The sequence below is a fragment of the Struthio camelus genome, chromosome 1, assembly GCF_040807025.1.
Source record: "Struthio camelus isolate bStrCam1 chromosome 1, bStrCam1.hap1, whole genome shotgun sequence".
In the NCBI taxonomy this organism is placed as follows: domain Eukaryota; kingdom Metazoa; phylum Chordata; class Aves; order Struthioniformes; family Struthionidae; genus Struthio; species Struthio camelus.
This window is the reverse complement of record NC_090942.1, coordinates 206,959,123-206,977,958: the sequence shown is the minus strand read 5'-3', so window position 1 is coordinate 206,977,958 and position 18,836 is coordinate 206,959,123. Positions and strand designations below refer to the sequence as shown.

The window sequence follows — 18,836 nt, the reverse complement described above, 5'->3', positions numbered from 1 at the left end:
GCAGGGGTTGGGTTCAGCCTCCGTAATTGCAACATCGTCACCCAGAAATCTTTCACTCCTCCATCTAACAGAAGATCTGAAGATTAACGAGTGACCATTTTCTTCTTAAGGCAATCAGATGTCATATATATTATTGATGCCCTAAGTAAGGCTTCAGATTACTTGAAAGGGAATTTAAATTGAGACCCTGTTCTAAATAAGTGTCTCAGATCATTCAGGAACAACTGAATGGCAGCAATACCAGGTCTGGTCCTGGGTTGCTGCAGTGCAAGATGGTGTGCCTGACTGTTTCATGTGTACCCCGAGCACCCATCTATGAGTGCTGCAGCATTTCCTTCGGTACAAAATTATCCTACGATTGTTCTCTTATTCTTATAATAATTTATAAGTGTGCAGAGCATAGATGTATGTACTGTAAAATACATACATTTTGTTTTGCAGGTTGGCTACTGGAATGACATGGATAAATTAGTTTTGATTCAGCATGAACCTACACTGGGAAATGACACTTCAGCCATTGAGAATAGAACAGTAGTTGTCACGACGATTTTGGTAAGTTTTTTTTTTTTTATTTATTTTCAGTGTTTATACTGGTATGTGGCACGCGTTCCTCTATAGTTATAGTCTAATTGTGTATGCCAGTTCCTAGGTTAGCGGGAGGGTGAAAGTCATATATCTTAATTCTCTTGATTGTCATATCTGTAGAGAGCTTTTTTGGTGTGCATTTTAAATAATGATTGATTTGAATTTTTTTTTTTTTTAATTGAATTATAATATATTTTTTTCCTTATTCAGTCTTTTCCATTATTTACTTAAGAAATTCTCATAAATGTAAGTGAATTCTTTCAGCCTCTGATAGATAAATTACGACTCACAAGAAACTGAAAAAAAGAAAAACCTGAAATGTATAAATGACAGAATTGAAAAGAGGGTATAAAATCAGATGTCCGTAATACCAGTTGCCCTTTTGTTGATACATTATATATCCAAAATTGGCCATAGTAATAGTTAAAGTTCTAAACATTATAATTTAGTCAACCAGTCAGGACTGGATTGTGTACTTTTCATTGTGAATGAAAACATGAATTTGGTAGATGCATTTGAATATATTTTAATATATTTATTCAGAATTTCAATAAAGTCTTGCATTTCAATGAAATCTAAATAGACTTAGGTTTTGATTTTCAGTGCTAGGTACATAATGGGTCATTTTAGGGAGTGTCTATAGAGAAAGAAGAATGCAGTTGCTTCATTAACTTAAATTTTCAATATAGAGTTTTTCAAAAACATTTTTCTTACAAATATGTATTTTAATCAAAATAACTAACAATTTCCCCTTTGAAATCAGACATGCCCTTTTAAGTTGATGTTTGTCAAAGCCAACTGGCAAAGGGCGACCTTTACCTGACTGCTTTTAAAATTTTACATCTCAGTTCTCTGCCCTTTTCACCTACTTCATTTAGACAATACATTTTTAACTATTTAGGATAAGCTATGTCTTATATGGGAAGGAATATGTATGCGTTGTTAAGCAGTGATTTTCTAACTGACCACAGAGTTGAAAATAATCCAAAGGAAAGTACCAGGACATTTCTTACTCAAAAATATAGTTAATTACCAGAGTTCCAGCAGTGTGTGTCAGCATTTATACATTAAGTACATCTTAACAAATCTCCTGTTGAAGATTATCATTCCAGGATGCAGAGCAGCCAAACTACTATACAGGAATTCAGAATGTAACTCCTAACCAAATTGTGTAACTTTTTTTTTTTTTTTGCATGGGACATTTAAAAATATATGTATCTTTTTCCTAAAAAAGACTTGGTGATGGAAAAAAAAAAATACTTCAGTACAGTCCTCCTCTTTTCAGCCTCTGATGAAGAATCCTATTTTAAGAAATTGATCAAGGAAGAAAAGAGTCCCAAGATGCTGCGAACATTCCTAACTAAGGCTCAAGTATTAACCACCAGTGTAGTAGCATTGAGCTAATTTTTCCATATGGATTACTGTTCCTCTGACTGGATGACCAGGCACTGAACCACCAAGAAAAGTTCTGTGACTAATCTGAAATGTCTAGAACAGATGACGTTAACCTTCAACTTTGCCGAGCTAAGAAGAGAAAGATGTGAATAACAAGCTTTCAGTCGAAATTTTCCTCTCATAACAGTCTTGATCCTTGACTGAAGCTGCCATACATGAATACTGTAATTTCCATAAATAGCTCCAAGCTTAGGAGAAGCAAGTAAAAAAAAATAATAAAAAGTAATACAAAAGGTTCCTGCTTGCCTGAAAGGAAAAAAAGGAAAGCAAGAAAGCTTTTAAAATGTGTTATCTTGCCTGTTTGCATTGAAGCATTTTGATGTGCATAATAAATGTTATCTTTGGAAGAGCTTTCCAGTCCCTGTATTGAAAGGACTGGTGGGATCATTTTCGAAACCAAAAAGCTGAATTAATATTCCAAAGCATGCCCTATGTTTATGCAGCATGTCACTTGGGGATAATTGCAATTATTTGAAAGCAGCAATGCTTCTTGATCAAAAATGTCCCCTTTCCATGTTTCCAAATCACAGTGCAAGAGAAATATATCAGAATTTGGTTTGAATAAGAATATATGGTGAATTCTGCCTTAAGCTAGTCATGCACCTCTCCCTTTGACACCACTAGGAGCTGCAAACATGATTCTGATGGCAGATTAGACCCGTGATTCTTAATATTGGCCTACTGGGCAATGCATTTGGAATTCAGAAATATATGATCACACAGAAAAAGAGATATTTGTCAAGAAAATCTTTCAGAATCCTGTTATTTTGCTCTTCTCTCTGTTATACTCTTGTTGCCAAGGCAGAGACTTTTTGACCTCTTCGTTACCCTCTTCACATTGGAAGGAAGTTGAACCGTTGTAGATGACACATAATTTTGGTTGCATGCATATTTTCCGACATTAAACTGAAAAGCTCTGCAGCCAGTGCTGCCAGGCTTTTCAGTCTTCAAAGACAGGTGTCATGGCAGAGCAAAAATGTTTACAAGTTGTCAGCATGGCTCACTTTAATTTTTGCCCGAAACCAAATAGCACAAGTTGATTTGCCGACTATTTCTTCAGTTTGTATGTGTCTGTGCTTACTTTGCTGTAATGTGGCTGTATGGCTATGATGCATGATAAAGAATTAGCTCTGCACTCAAAAAAATTAGTACAGTGTTTTCTTCTCGGCAAAACGTTATGTTCATTTTTCATATAGTGAGAGTATATAGGGTTTATTTTACAGTTTTGTTTTAGCATGTAGGTACTCAACCTATTTCCGGTTATTCATGTGGTGAAGGGGCAGCTCAGAGAAATGCAGCAGCAGGGGCAGCTGATATGTGTTATTCTCCCAGCTGCAGCTCAGTCCTGGTTATTACTGTTTCTGGCAGAGCCCAGTGTCCTTCACCTCATGTGGTACACATCCTCCTGTACACCTGGCCTTCTCAGAAAGGACAAGTTTTCTTCCTGTGTGCAGAAATGTTCCCCTTAGCCTACTTGAGGCCTCCAGGTACACAGTAGGCTCATTATATGACTGGCGCAGGGATGCCACGTGCAGCCGTCTGCTAATGCTAAGGGAAGGCAAGTGGCTTATCCAGCCCGGAAGAATGAGTGTCACTAATTTAGTAGACTGAGAAATGCAGTGTGAGATGTAGAGCGAGAACACAGAGGAGTAAGTTGGGAAGACTGATCCAAAGTCTCTAATCTATTTAACGATACAACCAACTCTGCACATGCTCTAAGACTGCAAAATTGATAAATCACAAGAATCCTATAGAACCAAAGCTCCACCTGCAATGAGCTGCATCTACATCATGACTTCCAGCTCAGTATTTTAATAAAATAGACTTGGTGCAAGAGCAGGATTCAGTTCAAGACTGAGTCAGCTAAACGTAGATGTCTATAAAGAGAGTTTTGATTCAGTTACTCACGTATAAATACCCAGTGACGGTTAAGATGTACTAGGATATCCTGCCTTCTCCCTGTTTCCTACACCAGTAGGATGCTACTTCCCTGCATGTTGTATGCCATATTTGAGTATCCCATCTTGATGTCTTAGTTATTCTGTGTTGTTTCAGATGTGGGCTGAATTGTACCCCATGTGTGTAAGCTTCCATTAACGTTCACAAACACTTAAAGCTTGGTTCAGCTGTCCATGCATATGTCCCTAGCACCCAGGGTCTCCGAGATATCCACAGAGGAGTAGCAGACATAGGACCTGCAGAAGATCTGTGCCTTCCAGAATGGCACCTGGGGGCAGGCAGGATAACTTAGGGCATCTCAAGTGGCAGACACCTCCATTAGGGGACTGAGTGGTTTTGACTGATTTACTCTTGCCGTTTTTGGGCATACTCTCGGTCCTACCTCAAAAATCCTACCTTTAACCTTCTTTTTCATAATAGACAATTTCTTTCATTAGAAATGTTATTGAGTAAATTCTTTAGTGGACTGGAGAAAAGTGAAAGTCTGTTGCATGACAGTAGTAAGGTCTTCAAACCGAATCCTGAACGCTTTATTCAGAAAAAAAAAAAAAAAAAAACAATAAAAACTTCCATTAAATTCTATAGAAGTTTTTTTCAGAATAAAGTGTGTCCAACTGTCATTCATTTCCTACAAGACATTTCCTTGCACAAATTTTTGTCACTTTTGCAAATTATTTTTACAGTGTTTAAAGATTTTGAAAGGAAGTCGAGCATAGCTCTGTCTGATATTAGGCTTAGTTACTTTCTCCAGCTTCCCTTATAGTATGGATCATCAGTTGTGAGCATTTTACTGTATACATGAATATGTGGGAATGTGGTGGAATGCTTTGTTTACATCTATAAAGGTAATTGTTGCAGACATCAACTTGTATTTATAAATGTTAAGTATTGTTATAAAATTGTGAATTATATAAGTAAAGCTTGCACCATTTCGAGTATCTGTTCCTTGCTACTCATTAATCATTTCAATATAGACTTTTCTATTATTCACTACTCCACAGAATATTATTAATCAGCTGAAATCTTGAAAATATCACCAGGCTAAATCTCATTCAGCAGTAAATCAAATCTATGTTTTCCATCAGTAGGTTAAAGGTTTATAGTTCAAAAATGTGATAGATACAAAGCTTGTGGGGAGAAGTATTATTTGTATTAGACAAGATTCTCAAACCGGAAAAGGCGAAAAAGCATGCCTGCTGTTTTCAGCTTTCCCAACTGATTTAATAAAAGATATTACTTCTCCCTAGATATCTAGCATCTCTTATATTCTTAGACCAGCATGGTAACACTTACATTACTACTAGTTTACAAAATGCTATTGTAATAGATAATGCAGAAGAAAATCTGCTTCTTTAGTGGGATAGATAGAAAATGGCATCAAGATATGGTTGAGTACACACTATTGATCTATTCATCTATTTCATGACTTTGCAGCATGACCTTGCAAGTTGACCTGTAAAAGTTATTTGTTAGCAAACCAGTAGAACTTGCCTTTGAGTGAGCTATTTTTATTACAAGAGTATCAGCACACAACCATAGTCTGAAATGACCAGAATTTAAAACTAGTGTTGCTGTCTTAATTTTTTGCAAATGATCTCTATCACAAGAGTGTGCCAATGGAAAGCCACTTTCAGACCAAGTCACATTCCCCCATCACATTCTACCTTGAGAATACATCTCAGGATTTGGCAAGTAAAGTAGGCACAACAATTAAATAAACTATTATTTATTCTGTGTAAAGTAGGTAGGAGGGAAAGGGCTATGTAGTAAGCAAAAGGGAGTATATATTCCCTGCTATTTGAGTTGTATTGTTTCACACTAGTGGATTTCACTTAATTGCTACTTGTTTTAAAGGAGTAGTGGCAAGAGGTAGTACCTCACTCAATAATATTGTAAGAGATGTTCTTTGCTGCATTTTGCTGTAAATCAGTGAGATCAGAGTGGGTAGAGAGGGAAGCAGAGGTTGAGAGAAATAAGGTTTCTCCAAATCACTCAGCAGATGCCTGGCAGAGCCCATGTCTTCTGAGCCCACGCTCGGTGGTCTGTCCACAGGGCGGACAGTTTCTCTTACGTACATCTGCAATGTCTTTTGCACCCTGCAGCTACTGTGCTCAGTGCACAGAACTCAGAAGGAATGAAATTTATTCAGCCTTTAACAGGAAAAATAAGGCATTTGTCATTTTGCTGTGCTGCACAGAGGCAATTGAAATGTTTTTTATAGCATCCCTGTCTCTGATAAGGTACAGGCAGAGGCACAGTGTCTGGGTTTTGAGAGAAGGAGCAGTCTGACCTGGCTTCCTCTGCTTCTGCCTGCTTTGAGTCTCTCTCCAATTTTATTTATTTATCTTTTTTTTACAATTACATAACTGTAATTGTATGCCTTTGGCTTGGGATTTATAAGAAAGGCTGAATCAAGAAAGGTGACAATCACTGACTGTGCTCCTTGAGAAGAAAAAGACTGTTAAGGTGCACCAAGCAAATGTAACTGAAGGTTGTAAGGAGAGTCCGTGAATGAATATGGGACAAGACTTGGTTGCATTTCTAGCTAACGGTTGGCCAAATGACAGTCAGGAGACACACTATTTTTGTCCTCTGTTTATTGTTAACCATTTGTGTGAAATAGCATATGTAGAAAGACCCAAATGTTGGCTATTTTCCTTCTGGGAACAGAGCCCCTACATGTGAGTGAGCAATATCTGTTTCATTTGTCCTGAATACTTTCCAAAGTCAAGATCTACTGGAAAGAGAGGACAAGACCTCCCTCCTCTTCTCGCTCCCTCACTCTAGAGGATAAGTGGTTGAGATTAAGCTGACTTGACTGGGGACAGAAATACAAGGAGTGGTGCAGGCCGGTGTTGATATTCAGCAATTTCCTCTTGAAGATACAAACCAAAGTTTGTATCTTCTGCCAAAGGCATTGCACTGCATCACTGCAGTGATTGTAATGTGCAGTAAATGCTGCAGCTCAGCAGTCTTCTCTCATTGCCCAGGTCATGCATGGCATGATGATAGCAGCTTTTCTTATGATTGCCCTGGCAACCCTTAACCATGCAGAGGTCATAGCTATGTGCTCAATACAGTGATCTGCTATTGTCATCCTCAGATTTCTCTGGGCATTTAAATATATACAGGACAAGGATCCAGGTGACCAGACAGTGTGTGACTTTGGAAATAACCACTGTGGACACTTTGCTATGCCATTCTTTAGCTGCACTGTATGGGTCTTTAGCTGCATTAACGTCTGCAACGTGTAAGTTGCCTCCAACACTGAGTTACAGCTAAGGGATCATAGCTCACAAAGGCCATGTCCGAGCCACTTCATAGAAAAAAGTATCATAATAAGGGCAGAAGGAGGGGTTTTCTGGGGACGCAGCTGAGAGTGAAACATTCCTGTAATGCTTCGGGATCTGTGGCTATGTTTAAGCAAATATTACTGCTTCCCCATTCTCAGACTGTGTGATCTGGGACCTTTCTTTCACATTGAAGTAAAAAGTTACTCGACTTTCTCCATCCACATTACACAAAGCTCTGTTCTGCCATCCTTGTACTGAGTTATATCCTGGGTACAGTTACTACAGGGAGTAAACTTACAGAAGTAGAGGGATAATGCTTCCCAAATATAATTTCTCTTTTCTATTTTTCTGACTTTTCACCATATAATAGTAAACTGAATATATTATTCAGCCTTTCCTATCAAGCTATCTTGGGTATATCCAGCCCCTATTAATGGGAGCTACATATTTATATCTGAAAAGAGAAATTAACTTGACACACACAAAAATATTGGAATTGGCTTATGCAATCCCCGCATCACTCACATAATGCCAAGAACCGCCAGTTGTTAAACGCAGTGTAGACTACAAAATTGCTACTGCTTACAGCTGATTTTCATGTAATTTCAGTGAAGAAGACATTCTCAGCTACACATTTTACTTTTATTTTATTTGTATGCTAATTATGTATGTAGGAAAGATGTGAACAGGGCAGAGGAACAGCAAGGTCAATGTTGAAAAATCAACATTTGCTGAAAGTCAGCACAGCCACCATCTAACAGAAAATTGCCAGTATTTTATGAGGTGATGTCAAGCAAAGGGTGACATTAGTGGCAAGTGTTGTACCTGGAACTGGCTGTTAATATGGATTATGTGAAGTCATTTAAAATATCACCAGGAAATATAATTTCACATAATGACTGCTAAAGTCTGAATCCACAAAGAGCCGAAAAGGAAAATGTGACCTTGTTTTTGCAATCCCATAATGTTCACTAGTAGGGTATACATAGGGAGTGTAAGATCCAGCTTTCAAGACAGGTTTGACTGGTTTCCAGTGACACTTAGCAACCAATATGATACTTTGGTACTTCTTTTTCATGCAGCATGTAAAGGTAGTGTCATCTTAATGCTATTCTTGTCTATGCTTAGATTCATGCTAAGAAAACTTGCCAAATCTGTACTGTTTATTCAGAAGTGAAGGTATTCACTTCCTCTAGAAGATAATTCCATGATCTTACTAAAATGTACAAAGCATCTTAGTAACTATGCATTCTAAACCTCAAGAAAACAAATCATTCAGGCTGTACATCTGAAGTTACATAGACAATAACCACGCCATGTTAGATGGTAGGTGTATATATTTAATTTGAAAGGGTAAATTATGCCTTGCACTATCCCAAGATTGTTTACATTACACTGGTTCAACCCCTATTCATGCTTTCTGTTTACTATGCACTAAGGTCTTTCACTTAAAACAAAGTAAAATCTAAATAAGTTCTTGGAAATTTTAGTGTTTATACTTCATAAAGGTTGATAATTCTTGTGAAACTTGTAAGTGAAATTATAGCGTAAATAGTATACCTCTTCATAAGGATTTCTATTCATACATTTAAATATATATATGCTAATTCTATCTGTGTACTTTTGATAAAAATTATGTTGTTCAATCAGTAGATGACATATTGCTTTTCAGAGTCTATTCTGTATACTTTTCCTTTACAGTTCTACTTCTTTCATTATAGGAAGCCCCATATGTTATGTTCAAGAAAAACCATGATACGTTTGAAGGGAATGACAAGTTTGAAGGATACTGTGTAGATCTGGCGTCAGAAATTGCAAAACATATTGGTATCAAGTACAAAATTGCCATTGTCCCTGATGGAAAATATGGAGCAAGGGATCCAGAGACAAAAATCTGGAATGGGATGGTGGGAGAACTTGTTTATGGGGTAAGCATACCAATTTTTGCAGTAGGATTTAACTTACCACAGTATTAGTCATAAAATAGGAAGTATATATGCATTTTGCTTAACCTTGGGGTCAGAGAAAAGAAACAGTTCTGTTTCAGATCTCTGTGCTTTCATTTATTTTCAAGTAAAAATTAAATGGCTTCATAGAAATTCTACTATTTATTCAATAAGTACTTTCTAATATTAGAACATTTCCTAGTCTGAACATCCTTTAAAAATCATTACTGTTAGAACTAATAGTGGACCATTGATACCATCTATTCCTGATATATTGTAAAACTCAGTTGGGAAGAATATCACTCATTTATTCACTGTCATGGAGTGGACTATCATGGACTAAGTATCTTTAAAAAAAGATAGCACTCTTGGTCTAGATATTCTGAGGGATGGAGAATCCACCATCATATATTAAAGCAAATGTATAACAAATCATCCAGACAAGTACACACTGAGACCATCCAGAATTAAACCAATTTTTTAAGATTAACATCAATGATAAAATTTAAGAACAAACCTGGTAAGCTCAGCAACTAGGAGTATGCGTTATACAGTGATCTGGAGCAGCGTTCCCCACATAGCATAATAATTAAGAATTCTGTAGACAAATGAAGTTGCAATATTAAATGAAAATAGTTCCAACAAAGCCAAAGAAACGTTTGCACTCTCTGGTGTAACCAAAGGTAGTCAAAGCTCAGCACTGTGGTTGCTGATGGCTCCGGTTGCTGATATCTCCACTGAGGTCAGCATTCTTAGAGAAATTTTTATTTTACTGATAGAATAAAAGAAGTCCTGAAGCTATTAAGATAAGAACCTTTCTACTAATGACCTCAAAAGAAATATGCTCCATTTCTGTGTAAGGAACTACTGAATACCAGCTAGTTCACCCTACAGTCTGTAGTTTTCCGCAGAGCCTGGCAATTCCAGTGGGGGTTAGGGCCACATGTGGCGAAGCCTGGTAGCTTTTACGGTAGCTCCATTTCTGCTCCCTTCTGTCAGCTAAGTAAAATCGATAGACTTTGTCAAAGCTTCCTCCAGTAGTATCAGTTCAGGGGACTCCTCAGCGTGAAACTGTGTCCTGTAGGAGTACAGGAAATGGTGCCTGAGAGTTTTATTGATTTGCCCTTTCTCCTGGGAATGGGAAAGTTACACCCACCTTACAGACCTGTTCTTGGAAGTTCTCTAAGGAACCAACATCACCTGTCCCTCTAAAGAGTGGGACAGATGTACCAGTATACATATTTGCTTTAGTGTTTTGCAAGTAGCAGAACTCTCAGGCTGTTAAAAGGCAATAGTTGATCATCAGAATTATTTTATCAAATGGCTGAAAAGGAGGGGGCAAGTCCTTATCTGGCTTTTAATCACAACAACCGTCACATGGATGTCAATGCCCATGCATTGTTTTACACCAGTAGGTTTAAAACATCTCAGAAATTTTACAAATTGTGAGAAAATTCCCTTGCATAGCATCTTAATAGCAGAGTTTCAGTGGCCTGTAATCTAGTTAAAAATATAGATGAAACATGAAATTACACTTTAGATTTTTTGTTTGATTTCTTTTTCTTTTGTTTATCTGAAAAAAATTGTCTCAGCAAAACCAAACAGCTCTAATTCTAGATCAAAGTACAAAGGAGGCTCACACAGATTCCTACCAAGAGCGTAAGGTTACCTGCTGATGTTTGTTAACATAGCTGAAAATGATAAAACTGAAAGACATAATCAACTTATTGCAAATGAACTGCGTGAACGAGGCATCCCAAAATACGCGATCAGCACCTTATTTTCTACAATGAAAAAGAATGAGGTGAAGGCTCCTTTGAGCCATGAGCTAGACGGCTAAGTTTTAAAGCTCCTATACAACTGACTGTTTAAGAATAATGCAGACTCATTTAATTTTGGAACTGAGCTCTGTGAGTGAGGCCACAGCAAAGCTCTCAAAGTTGCTTGCTGCATTAAAGGGACCACTAGCACTCCGCTGTTTCCTAGTTTATTCACTATACCATCCAAAGGTTGTATCCATCCTGGTATAAAAAGCAGTGCCAAGGAATGTCCCTGGAGCTGAAACTGCCTTGCCTAATCTGCTAAACTGCTAGAATGGTCCCTGGTGTAGTTTTGGCCCAGGCCTATTATTACTCTCTGAAACAATTTCTGAGCACGGTTGGACAGTAGCGTCGGGGAGAGACCATACCCAATAAGCAGCTTGAATGCAGCCCTCGTGATCTGGAGGTTATAAAACTTTCATGATGGCAACACAATCTATCCTGTGCTGGCTGACCTGAGGGCCAAGAGCTACCCCAAGAATGTTTAGTTTATTATTATAGATGTAACTTCAAAGCAAATTGTTCTTCCTATTAGCATATGAAAGTTTACTACTTTGGATTTTCACACAGGATTAGAGTAAAAAACATCCCCTCTGCAACTGCTTTTGTCACTGGCCAGATGGTTCACGCAGCAGCAGGTCCCCTGGCCTATTCCACATATGGAAAGCAAGTAAAAATCAGTCAGCCAGGCTCTGTCATGCAAAGCTTTGCTCTAAGGGGATGTTCGTCTTTGCGATAGATTCCCAGATCATAATCACCAATAGTCTAACTAGTTGGCTGTGCTTCAGGCCAGGCTCTTTGGATACAGCCAGGATGGGACAGCATTTGCAAGTGAATTAGAGTGTCTGGGGAACATTTTACAGTTGCTAATCCCCAACCACGTGAAAGGATCAGCAGAGGTTTTTGTGCCCACCAGTGATAGTGGACCTTTCCTGTGTCATATGAGAGTCTCCCCTCCCACCTGCTCTTTACACCATACCCCAGTGCAACTTAGCCCACGTTTGTGCTACGGAGAGTGGATGCATGTGTCAGTTTTCTCCCACGAGCCATGTTCCCCTGCAGCCCTCGACATATCTTTGCCCGTTCTGAGCTGAACACCTTCTCATACTGCACAGAGCAGCTCACTTGTTGTCTAAACTCTGTAGTTCGTTTTTCCATCATGTCCCAGGAGGAACACGCAATTTTGCTATGACAAAGCATACATAAGATGGGGGGGGAGGGTGTGGTTTATTCTCTTGCTTTGTTTTTAGCATTCTATTAAAAACTATCAGGAAATCCTAGTCATTTGTCCCTGATGTATCTGAATGCTGGCAATAGTCCCTGTGGGGCTATATAGCCTTTGATAACGAGCTAATTCACAGAAGAAATGCCGGCAGGGAGTGACATTCCATTAACCATCTGTAAGAGGTGTTTCCAAATGCACTAGCAGTCAGCCCCAATTAAGTATTCTTTCTCCTGACACAAAATGCTGTTCTGTCACTGTTTAACACGGAAGGTCACAGCTCACTTCTGTTTAGCATCTGAGAAGCCATCAGCTTCTGAAGTTGAAATTATTTGCTGCCTGATTTTTCTCAGATAGCTTTGCCACCTCTATACAACTTGTATCAAGCACAGGTTTATTCACAAGGTTGTAATAATATGTTCAGGAGAGTAAAAGTCTCTTACCGTCAGGCCTAATCTTGTCCCATTGTATAATATCAGAAGGACCCCGGATCCGTCTGTACTTGGTAGTGATGCACCCTTGATTGAAAGGTTGTTACAGATGCAGTTGTTTCAACTATGTATCATTAGTCTTTGTTAAAACAGATTTCACTGGGAACAAAAGCATGAGTAGTTTGCACCATTGGTACATTCTTAATCATTTAAATACATAATTATATGGTGTATACTCTGTGACATACGCCGGCTGGGCAAACCCAAAATGCTGATGTTTATAAAGCACAGCTATTGTCGTTATTTTGCTTTCAACAAAGAAGAGTCTTTATAAGCCTTAATGTGGCACACAATATTCTCATAAAAAATAATAAATAATATCACAAAAATAATAATATGATCGAATTGGAAAAGCTGCATTTGGTCCAATTATTAGATATCTAAATGTGAGCTAGTCATGTAGTGTCCCTTTACTTTAACTGGCATGAAGCAGGTTTATTCACAGTATGATTTATCTGAGGTTAGACCGCTGTTGTGAAATGAGATGAATAAGTTCCTTTCTCTCCTTTAACTCCTCAGAGTAGTGTAGACAACTAGTTCTGATGGAGGTGTGTACTCTGTAAGCTTTTAAATTTGGTAAGATATACCTCATCTAGTGTTTCACCTAACATATACAATGTGCCAATTTTTTTGTTAAAATCTCCACATTTAGCACAGAAGTGGTGCCATCCCTTTTCTATCTCATCTTGTAAAAACTAATAAACCTCACAATTCCCTTTTTAATCGCAGTAGCAATCTGCAGACACAGAAATCAAGTCTTAGCCAACACTGTTGAAGACCCATAATCAAGTCTATCACTTACAGTAAATGTTAATGAAGATACCAGAATATGTCAAGTGTAGAAAAGACAAGCAGTAATAGATCACAGTTTCTGTGAGTCTTTCAGTTCTTTCCTTGCAAGAACTCCACATTAGGTATTCACAGTAGCTGAAACTTAAGAGTGTAAAAGACCTTGACTCTTGCTCAACTACTAACAGTTAAATAATCCTGCTAGAAAAAGGGAATTTATAAGTAAGTGAGATGAAGTATAAAAATATGCAACAATGCCACTAGCCTGAACCATCCTACAGTCCTTAGACTATAGAAACCATATTTACTTTACAATTTTAAAGATATGAAAAGTATATTTTAGACTCATTTTTCTTCACATTTATACATAAATATAAATATTTATTTATATTAATAAATATTTTGTATTTCAGTTATGTTCATGTAATCACAAGGGTTCAAGAACACAAGATTTGAAAAATGCCTTGTGTTACAGAATTTACATTAAAATGCAGAGAATTAGTAATATTATCATTACATTTACCCATGATTTGAGTACCAGAAATAATGGCTGGTACTCTTGCAAGATGATGATTTTAACTTAGAATATGTTACCTAAACTATAATATCTTAATATGTAATTATCCTGATAAATGTTTATATCACAACTATTTCAGAGTGACAGATATAATCTGAAGGTCAATATATAAGAATTTTAATGTAAATTTGCATTTTAGGGCCATTACACTGCAATGAGTCACTTCTTTTGAATTAATTAGTATTTTACAACTGCAGTTAAATTATAGCTACAAGAAATTAGTTTTAAATTAAATTTCATAAGATATATATAGCTAGGTATAAATTAGTGCATAAAATAAGAAAAACAGACATTATTTTATATGTGTTTCTCTGTTTCAAAGTTGAGAAATGACAACAAGAACTCCATTTTAGTTTCCCTTTTTCTTTACTACACGAGCTATTTATGTAATGCTTGGATTAAGCAAACTATCTGGGCACATCTTTAATTTCCGGCATGTTTTAATCCCATTGAAATTGATGAGATTTAGATATGTCCTTGTGCGTTTTCCTGAGTATGAATGTCCTTAAGAATATCCTTGGCTAAAAGGCAAGAATGCTTAAATGCATTGCCAAACTATGGGCTATGTGCTATATCTCAAGTTGCTATTCTGTAAGTTGAATTTGGGCCAGCTGAGTATTTAAAAAGAGGGGGAAAAGATATTTATATTATGCAGATTTATCAGTAACTCTTAATTGTACCTGTGAAGATGACTAGGCCTGAGGAGTGGGGGTGGGGGGAAATATAAGAAGATTATCCCATACATTGAGGACAGAAGCAGAATGATACCACCAAAGAAGGCAGGTTGTGAGTCTGCCTTATTTGCAGCTGAGGGGTTGTCCTTGGCATTGGGTGAGAGGAGCTCCCAAAACAAAGTCTTGCCAAAATATCATGCTCAGTTACCCTCCTTAGCCCATGGTTAATCACCTGGAGACAGCACAGCGATGATGAACAGAAGAAAGGTTTCAGCAGCTGTTGCATTTCTGTTCCCCTCCCGCCAGTGCATCTTCTGGTCTCAGCACTTCTTACAATTCCTATATTAAGTACTGTTGTAATGACATCGTTAACATGCAAGGCAAGGCAAGGCAAGGAGCAAACTTTAGTTTAGTATGGAGTCTCTGAGCACAAAAATGACCCTTCAGCACAGCTGGAATACCTTACAATTTAATGTACACATCACAGTTAGCAATTGTAAGCATCATCACCATCATCATCAGTAATGATTCATTCGAGACTGGCATCTTCATTCTAAACGTATTAGAGAAACATACAATTTTTATTTCCTGTCTCTCTAATGGGAATGACTTCAACACACTTTTATTTGTATCCTTTTAATGCAAGATCTTGTATCACTACTTTCAGTATACTTGCCCTTATGTACTGTTTGAAATCCAATTCATTCCTAGTGAGCTATCTATCCCCCAAGGTAACTGTATGTATGCAGTTTTGTGGCATCACAGCTTTAATTAGTCACCTTCTTTGCTGCTTCCTACTATTTGTAATGTCTCTTGAGAGTATGAGCTGACTTCCCTAAAAGAGTGATTGTATCTTTGGAAAATACAATAATAAATGACTGTTTCTGGGATCTCACTGAAAATTTTCTATACATTCAGTGAAAGTAGGCCCATATCATTTTGCATTCTTCCTTGAATTCCTTTAAAAACTAAATTGATACCTAAAATGATCTATCTTAGGGTACACTGCCGCTCATGTCTATAAAATTTGAGAGTCTCACCTTTAACATGAAAATTAAGTATTTCTATACTTCTGTAAAATAAAAACCTGCAACAGAAACGTTTTAATAAAAGCATATTGAGTAAGTACAGACTGTGATGGAACGGGCTAGGAACATGCTAAAAACAATTTAAGCCACAGTATCCTGATGTTGATGACATACCTTTGGAATTATCTGCTTAGCTGAGTTTATAAACCAACTCCAATTAATCTATACATCTATATTTCTTTTTTCTTTATAGAAAGCAGAGATTGCTGTTGCGCCTCTGACCATCACTTTGGTACGAGAAGAGGTCATTGATTTTTCTAAGCCTTTTATGAGTTTGGGGATATCCATTATGATCAAAAAGCCCCAGAAATCTAAACCAGGAGTATTTTCCTTCTTGGACCCTTTGGCGTATGAGATCTGGATGTGCATAGTCTTTGCCTACATTGGTGTCAGTGTGGTCCTGTTCCTAGTTAGCAGGTTTAGCCCATATGAGTGGCACACAGAAGAACCAGAGGATGGGAAAGAAGGACCCAGTGATCAGCCTCCCAATGAGTTTGGCATATTCAACAGCCTCTGGTTTTCCCTGGGTGCCTTTATGCAACAAGGATGTGATATTTCCCCAAGGTTTGTGTCAAATCTTTTTATATTTGCCTTTTGTCTTCAACACTGAAGCATAAAATCTTCCTTCTTTTATTTTCCTGGCAGTGTTTAGAAGTTCATTCTTTAGGAAGCCTTTTCATTTTAATTTTTTAATAGCTATGATAATGGCAACAGAGAAACTGCTTTGAATTTCAGTCATTATTATTATTTTACATATGTCAATGTACATAAATCACAAACAGTGCTCAACAGCAGCAGGTACACACTGGGACAATTCCATTGACTTGACTTCAGAGGAATTGCGTTGCTGCTAAATTGTATTATAATTACGAAATTCACACTATTATGCGGAATATTTGCCTTGCCTGAATGAATGCCCCGTTTTTGTTCCCTATTAAGTTCTACAGCACTGCTTCCACAATATCATTTTCTATGAGAGACAATATTTGACCATCTGTTTCTGAGAAACCACAGTGTATTAACAAGCTATGCTTTATAGAGTGGGTACCTCGGATGTAACATATGATCCTAGTCCTGAATTTCTCAAGATTTTTAGATGTTCTGGAACTTCAGTTTGTATTAACTTCAACTTCTTAATTAAACATTATGGCCCACTCTTTCAAACTTGGATGCTTCCCTTTAGCCATTAACATCGAGATTTTGAAAGCGCTCAGCATTGGCCTAACTCTGCTTCCTAACAAAAGGTAGCAATAAAACTGTTATTCATTAAGACTAGATGTTCATTATTCTTCAACAGCCTTCTCTTCAAATTACAGGTATTGAAACAGAAAAAAGAATTTATTACTTATCATAAATGTCTCTGTAATCACAAAGTGCTTGTTCCTTAAATAACTAAAGGCAAAATTTCAAATTATTGCAGTAGTTTGTAGAATGCTTAATAAGTTTGTTTGTGATGAAAGGACAAGCACTGTATGAGTGACAGGAACATTCAAATGCTAGAATCAATGTACTGTATGTGTAAAGCCTTTTACGTCATTTTTTTAAGGGAAAACAGAGAGAGATACTGATTTTCAGCTACGGTGCTTTACTTTTGTCTCCAAAAAGAGATTAGCTACCCAGGATTTTTGACAAAATTTTTGCCATGTTAGGCATTCCCTGAAATTAAGTGAACACTGGGATTACTACTGAAGAGAATTCATGCCTCCGTGCATGCGTGATATGTGTTTATACACTGGCCTTTGTACTGTAGGCATTATAATTCAAGGGAAAAATGAATGTAGCAGTTCTTAAAATGAAAGCAATCGCATTCCCATTGACTGTTACATATTGATATATGCTCACTAATAATGGCACCTTCTCTCTTTATGTCTAGCTCTCTTCGTGGCTTAAGATACAGGAAAATGTGCATTATCTTATTCATGTTTAGATCCCTCTCAGGTCGCATTGTTGGAGGTGTCTGGTGGTTCTTCACGCTCATCATAATATCATCCTACACTGCTAACCTTGCTGCTTTCTTGACTGTTGAGAGAATGGTCTCACCCATAGAAAGTGCAGAAGACCTTGCCAAACAAACTGAAATTGCATATGGGACACTGGACTCAGGGTCAACAAAAGAGTTCTTCAGAGTAAGTTGGCATATCTGTTAGAGCAGCTCTCCCCATGGGACAGCTCTGCAGTAAAATGAAGGGTGAAATGGTGTTACTTTGCAAATAATTATAATGTAGTTTGTAACTCCTGCAATACTTGAGCTACTTGTTTACCCCCAACACCATTTATTGGAATTTTCAATCATTTTAATTTGTGGAAAGCTTATTGATCCTGTCACATCAGGCAAAAGAGCTACCCCGAGGGATAATGGAACCAGCGATAATTAAAGCAGCGGCACACTATTGATTCATCTGAAGCCACAGTACTGAAATAATGTGCAGCATTGAATGTCTATGATGATACCATGAGGTCTTGTTGGTTTTACTTCTACTTATGGGTTTTGGTGTGTGCATTTTGCTTTAGGGTTTTGGGCGGTGGATAGGAAATGCATTTTTTAATTTGCTGACTTTCAGATGAATAATAAAAAGAAAATATAACTTGGGGGAATGTGGTTGGAGCGTTAGGAAATAGCCTAAATAGCCATTCACATGTCTGTGCTGTCTCTGTTGATTACTTCATTTTCGTTTGCTTTCCTTTGTTAATGTGGCTGGTGTGTAGTCCTCCCCCTTTACCAGCTGCAAAATAGGGAGCTTGGGAGTCACAAAGAGTGTATAATAAATGATCTCTCCTGCTTCGTTTCGTGTCTCTGACCAGTGAAACTTAAGCTTAGCTGACTGAACATGTGTGCGTTTCGTGTTTGAATGTGGCTCTGACTAAATGCTGTGAGCTGATGACCCTTAGAAGTTAAACTGTTCAGGACCTTTATTTAACTGCAAGGTGAATGTTAAG

The 18,836-nt window shown here is 37.5% G+C and overlaps 1 protein-coding gene across 8 annotated transcripts in view; it reads left to right on the top strand.

Moving 5' to 3' along the window:
* Window positions 1–18,836, top strand: part of GRIA4 (glutamate ionotropic receptor AMPA type subunit 4) — a 236,462-nt gene that overhangs the window by 170,431 nt on the left and 47,195 nt on the right. For all 8 annotated transcript variants that reach the window (XM_009678442.2, XM_009678443.2, XM_009678448.2 and 5 more), the window contains exons 9-12: window positions 442–552; window positions 9,014–9,220; window positions 16,093–16,463; window positions 17,827–18,025. In XM_009678442.2, coding sequence (XP_009676737.1) covers window positions 442–552; window positions 9,014–9,220; window positions 16,093–16,463; window positions 17,827–18,025 — 888 coding nt within the window. The remainder of the gene's footprint in view (window positions 1–441; window positions 553–9,013; window positions 9,221–16,092; window positions 16,464–17,826; window positions 18,026–18,836) is intronic.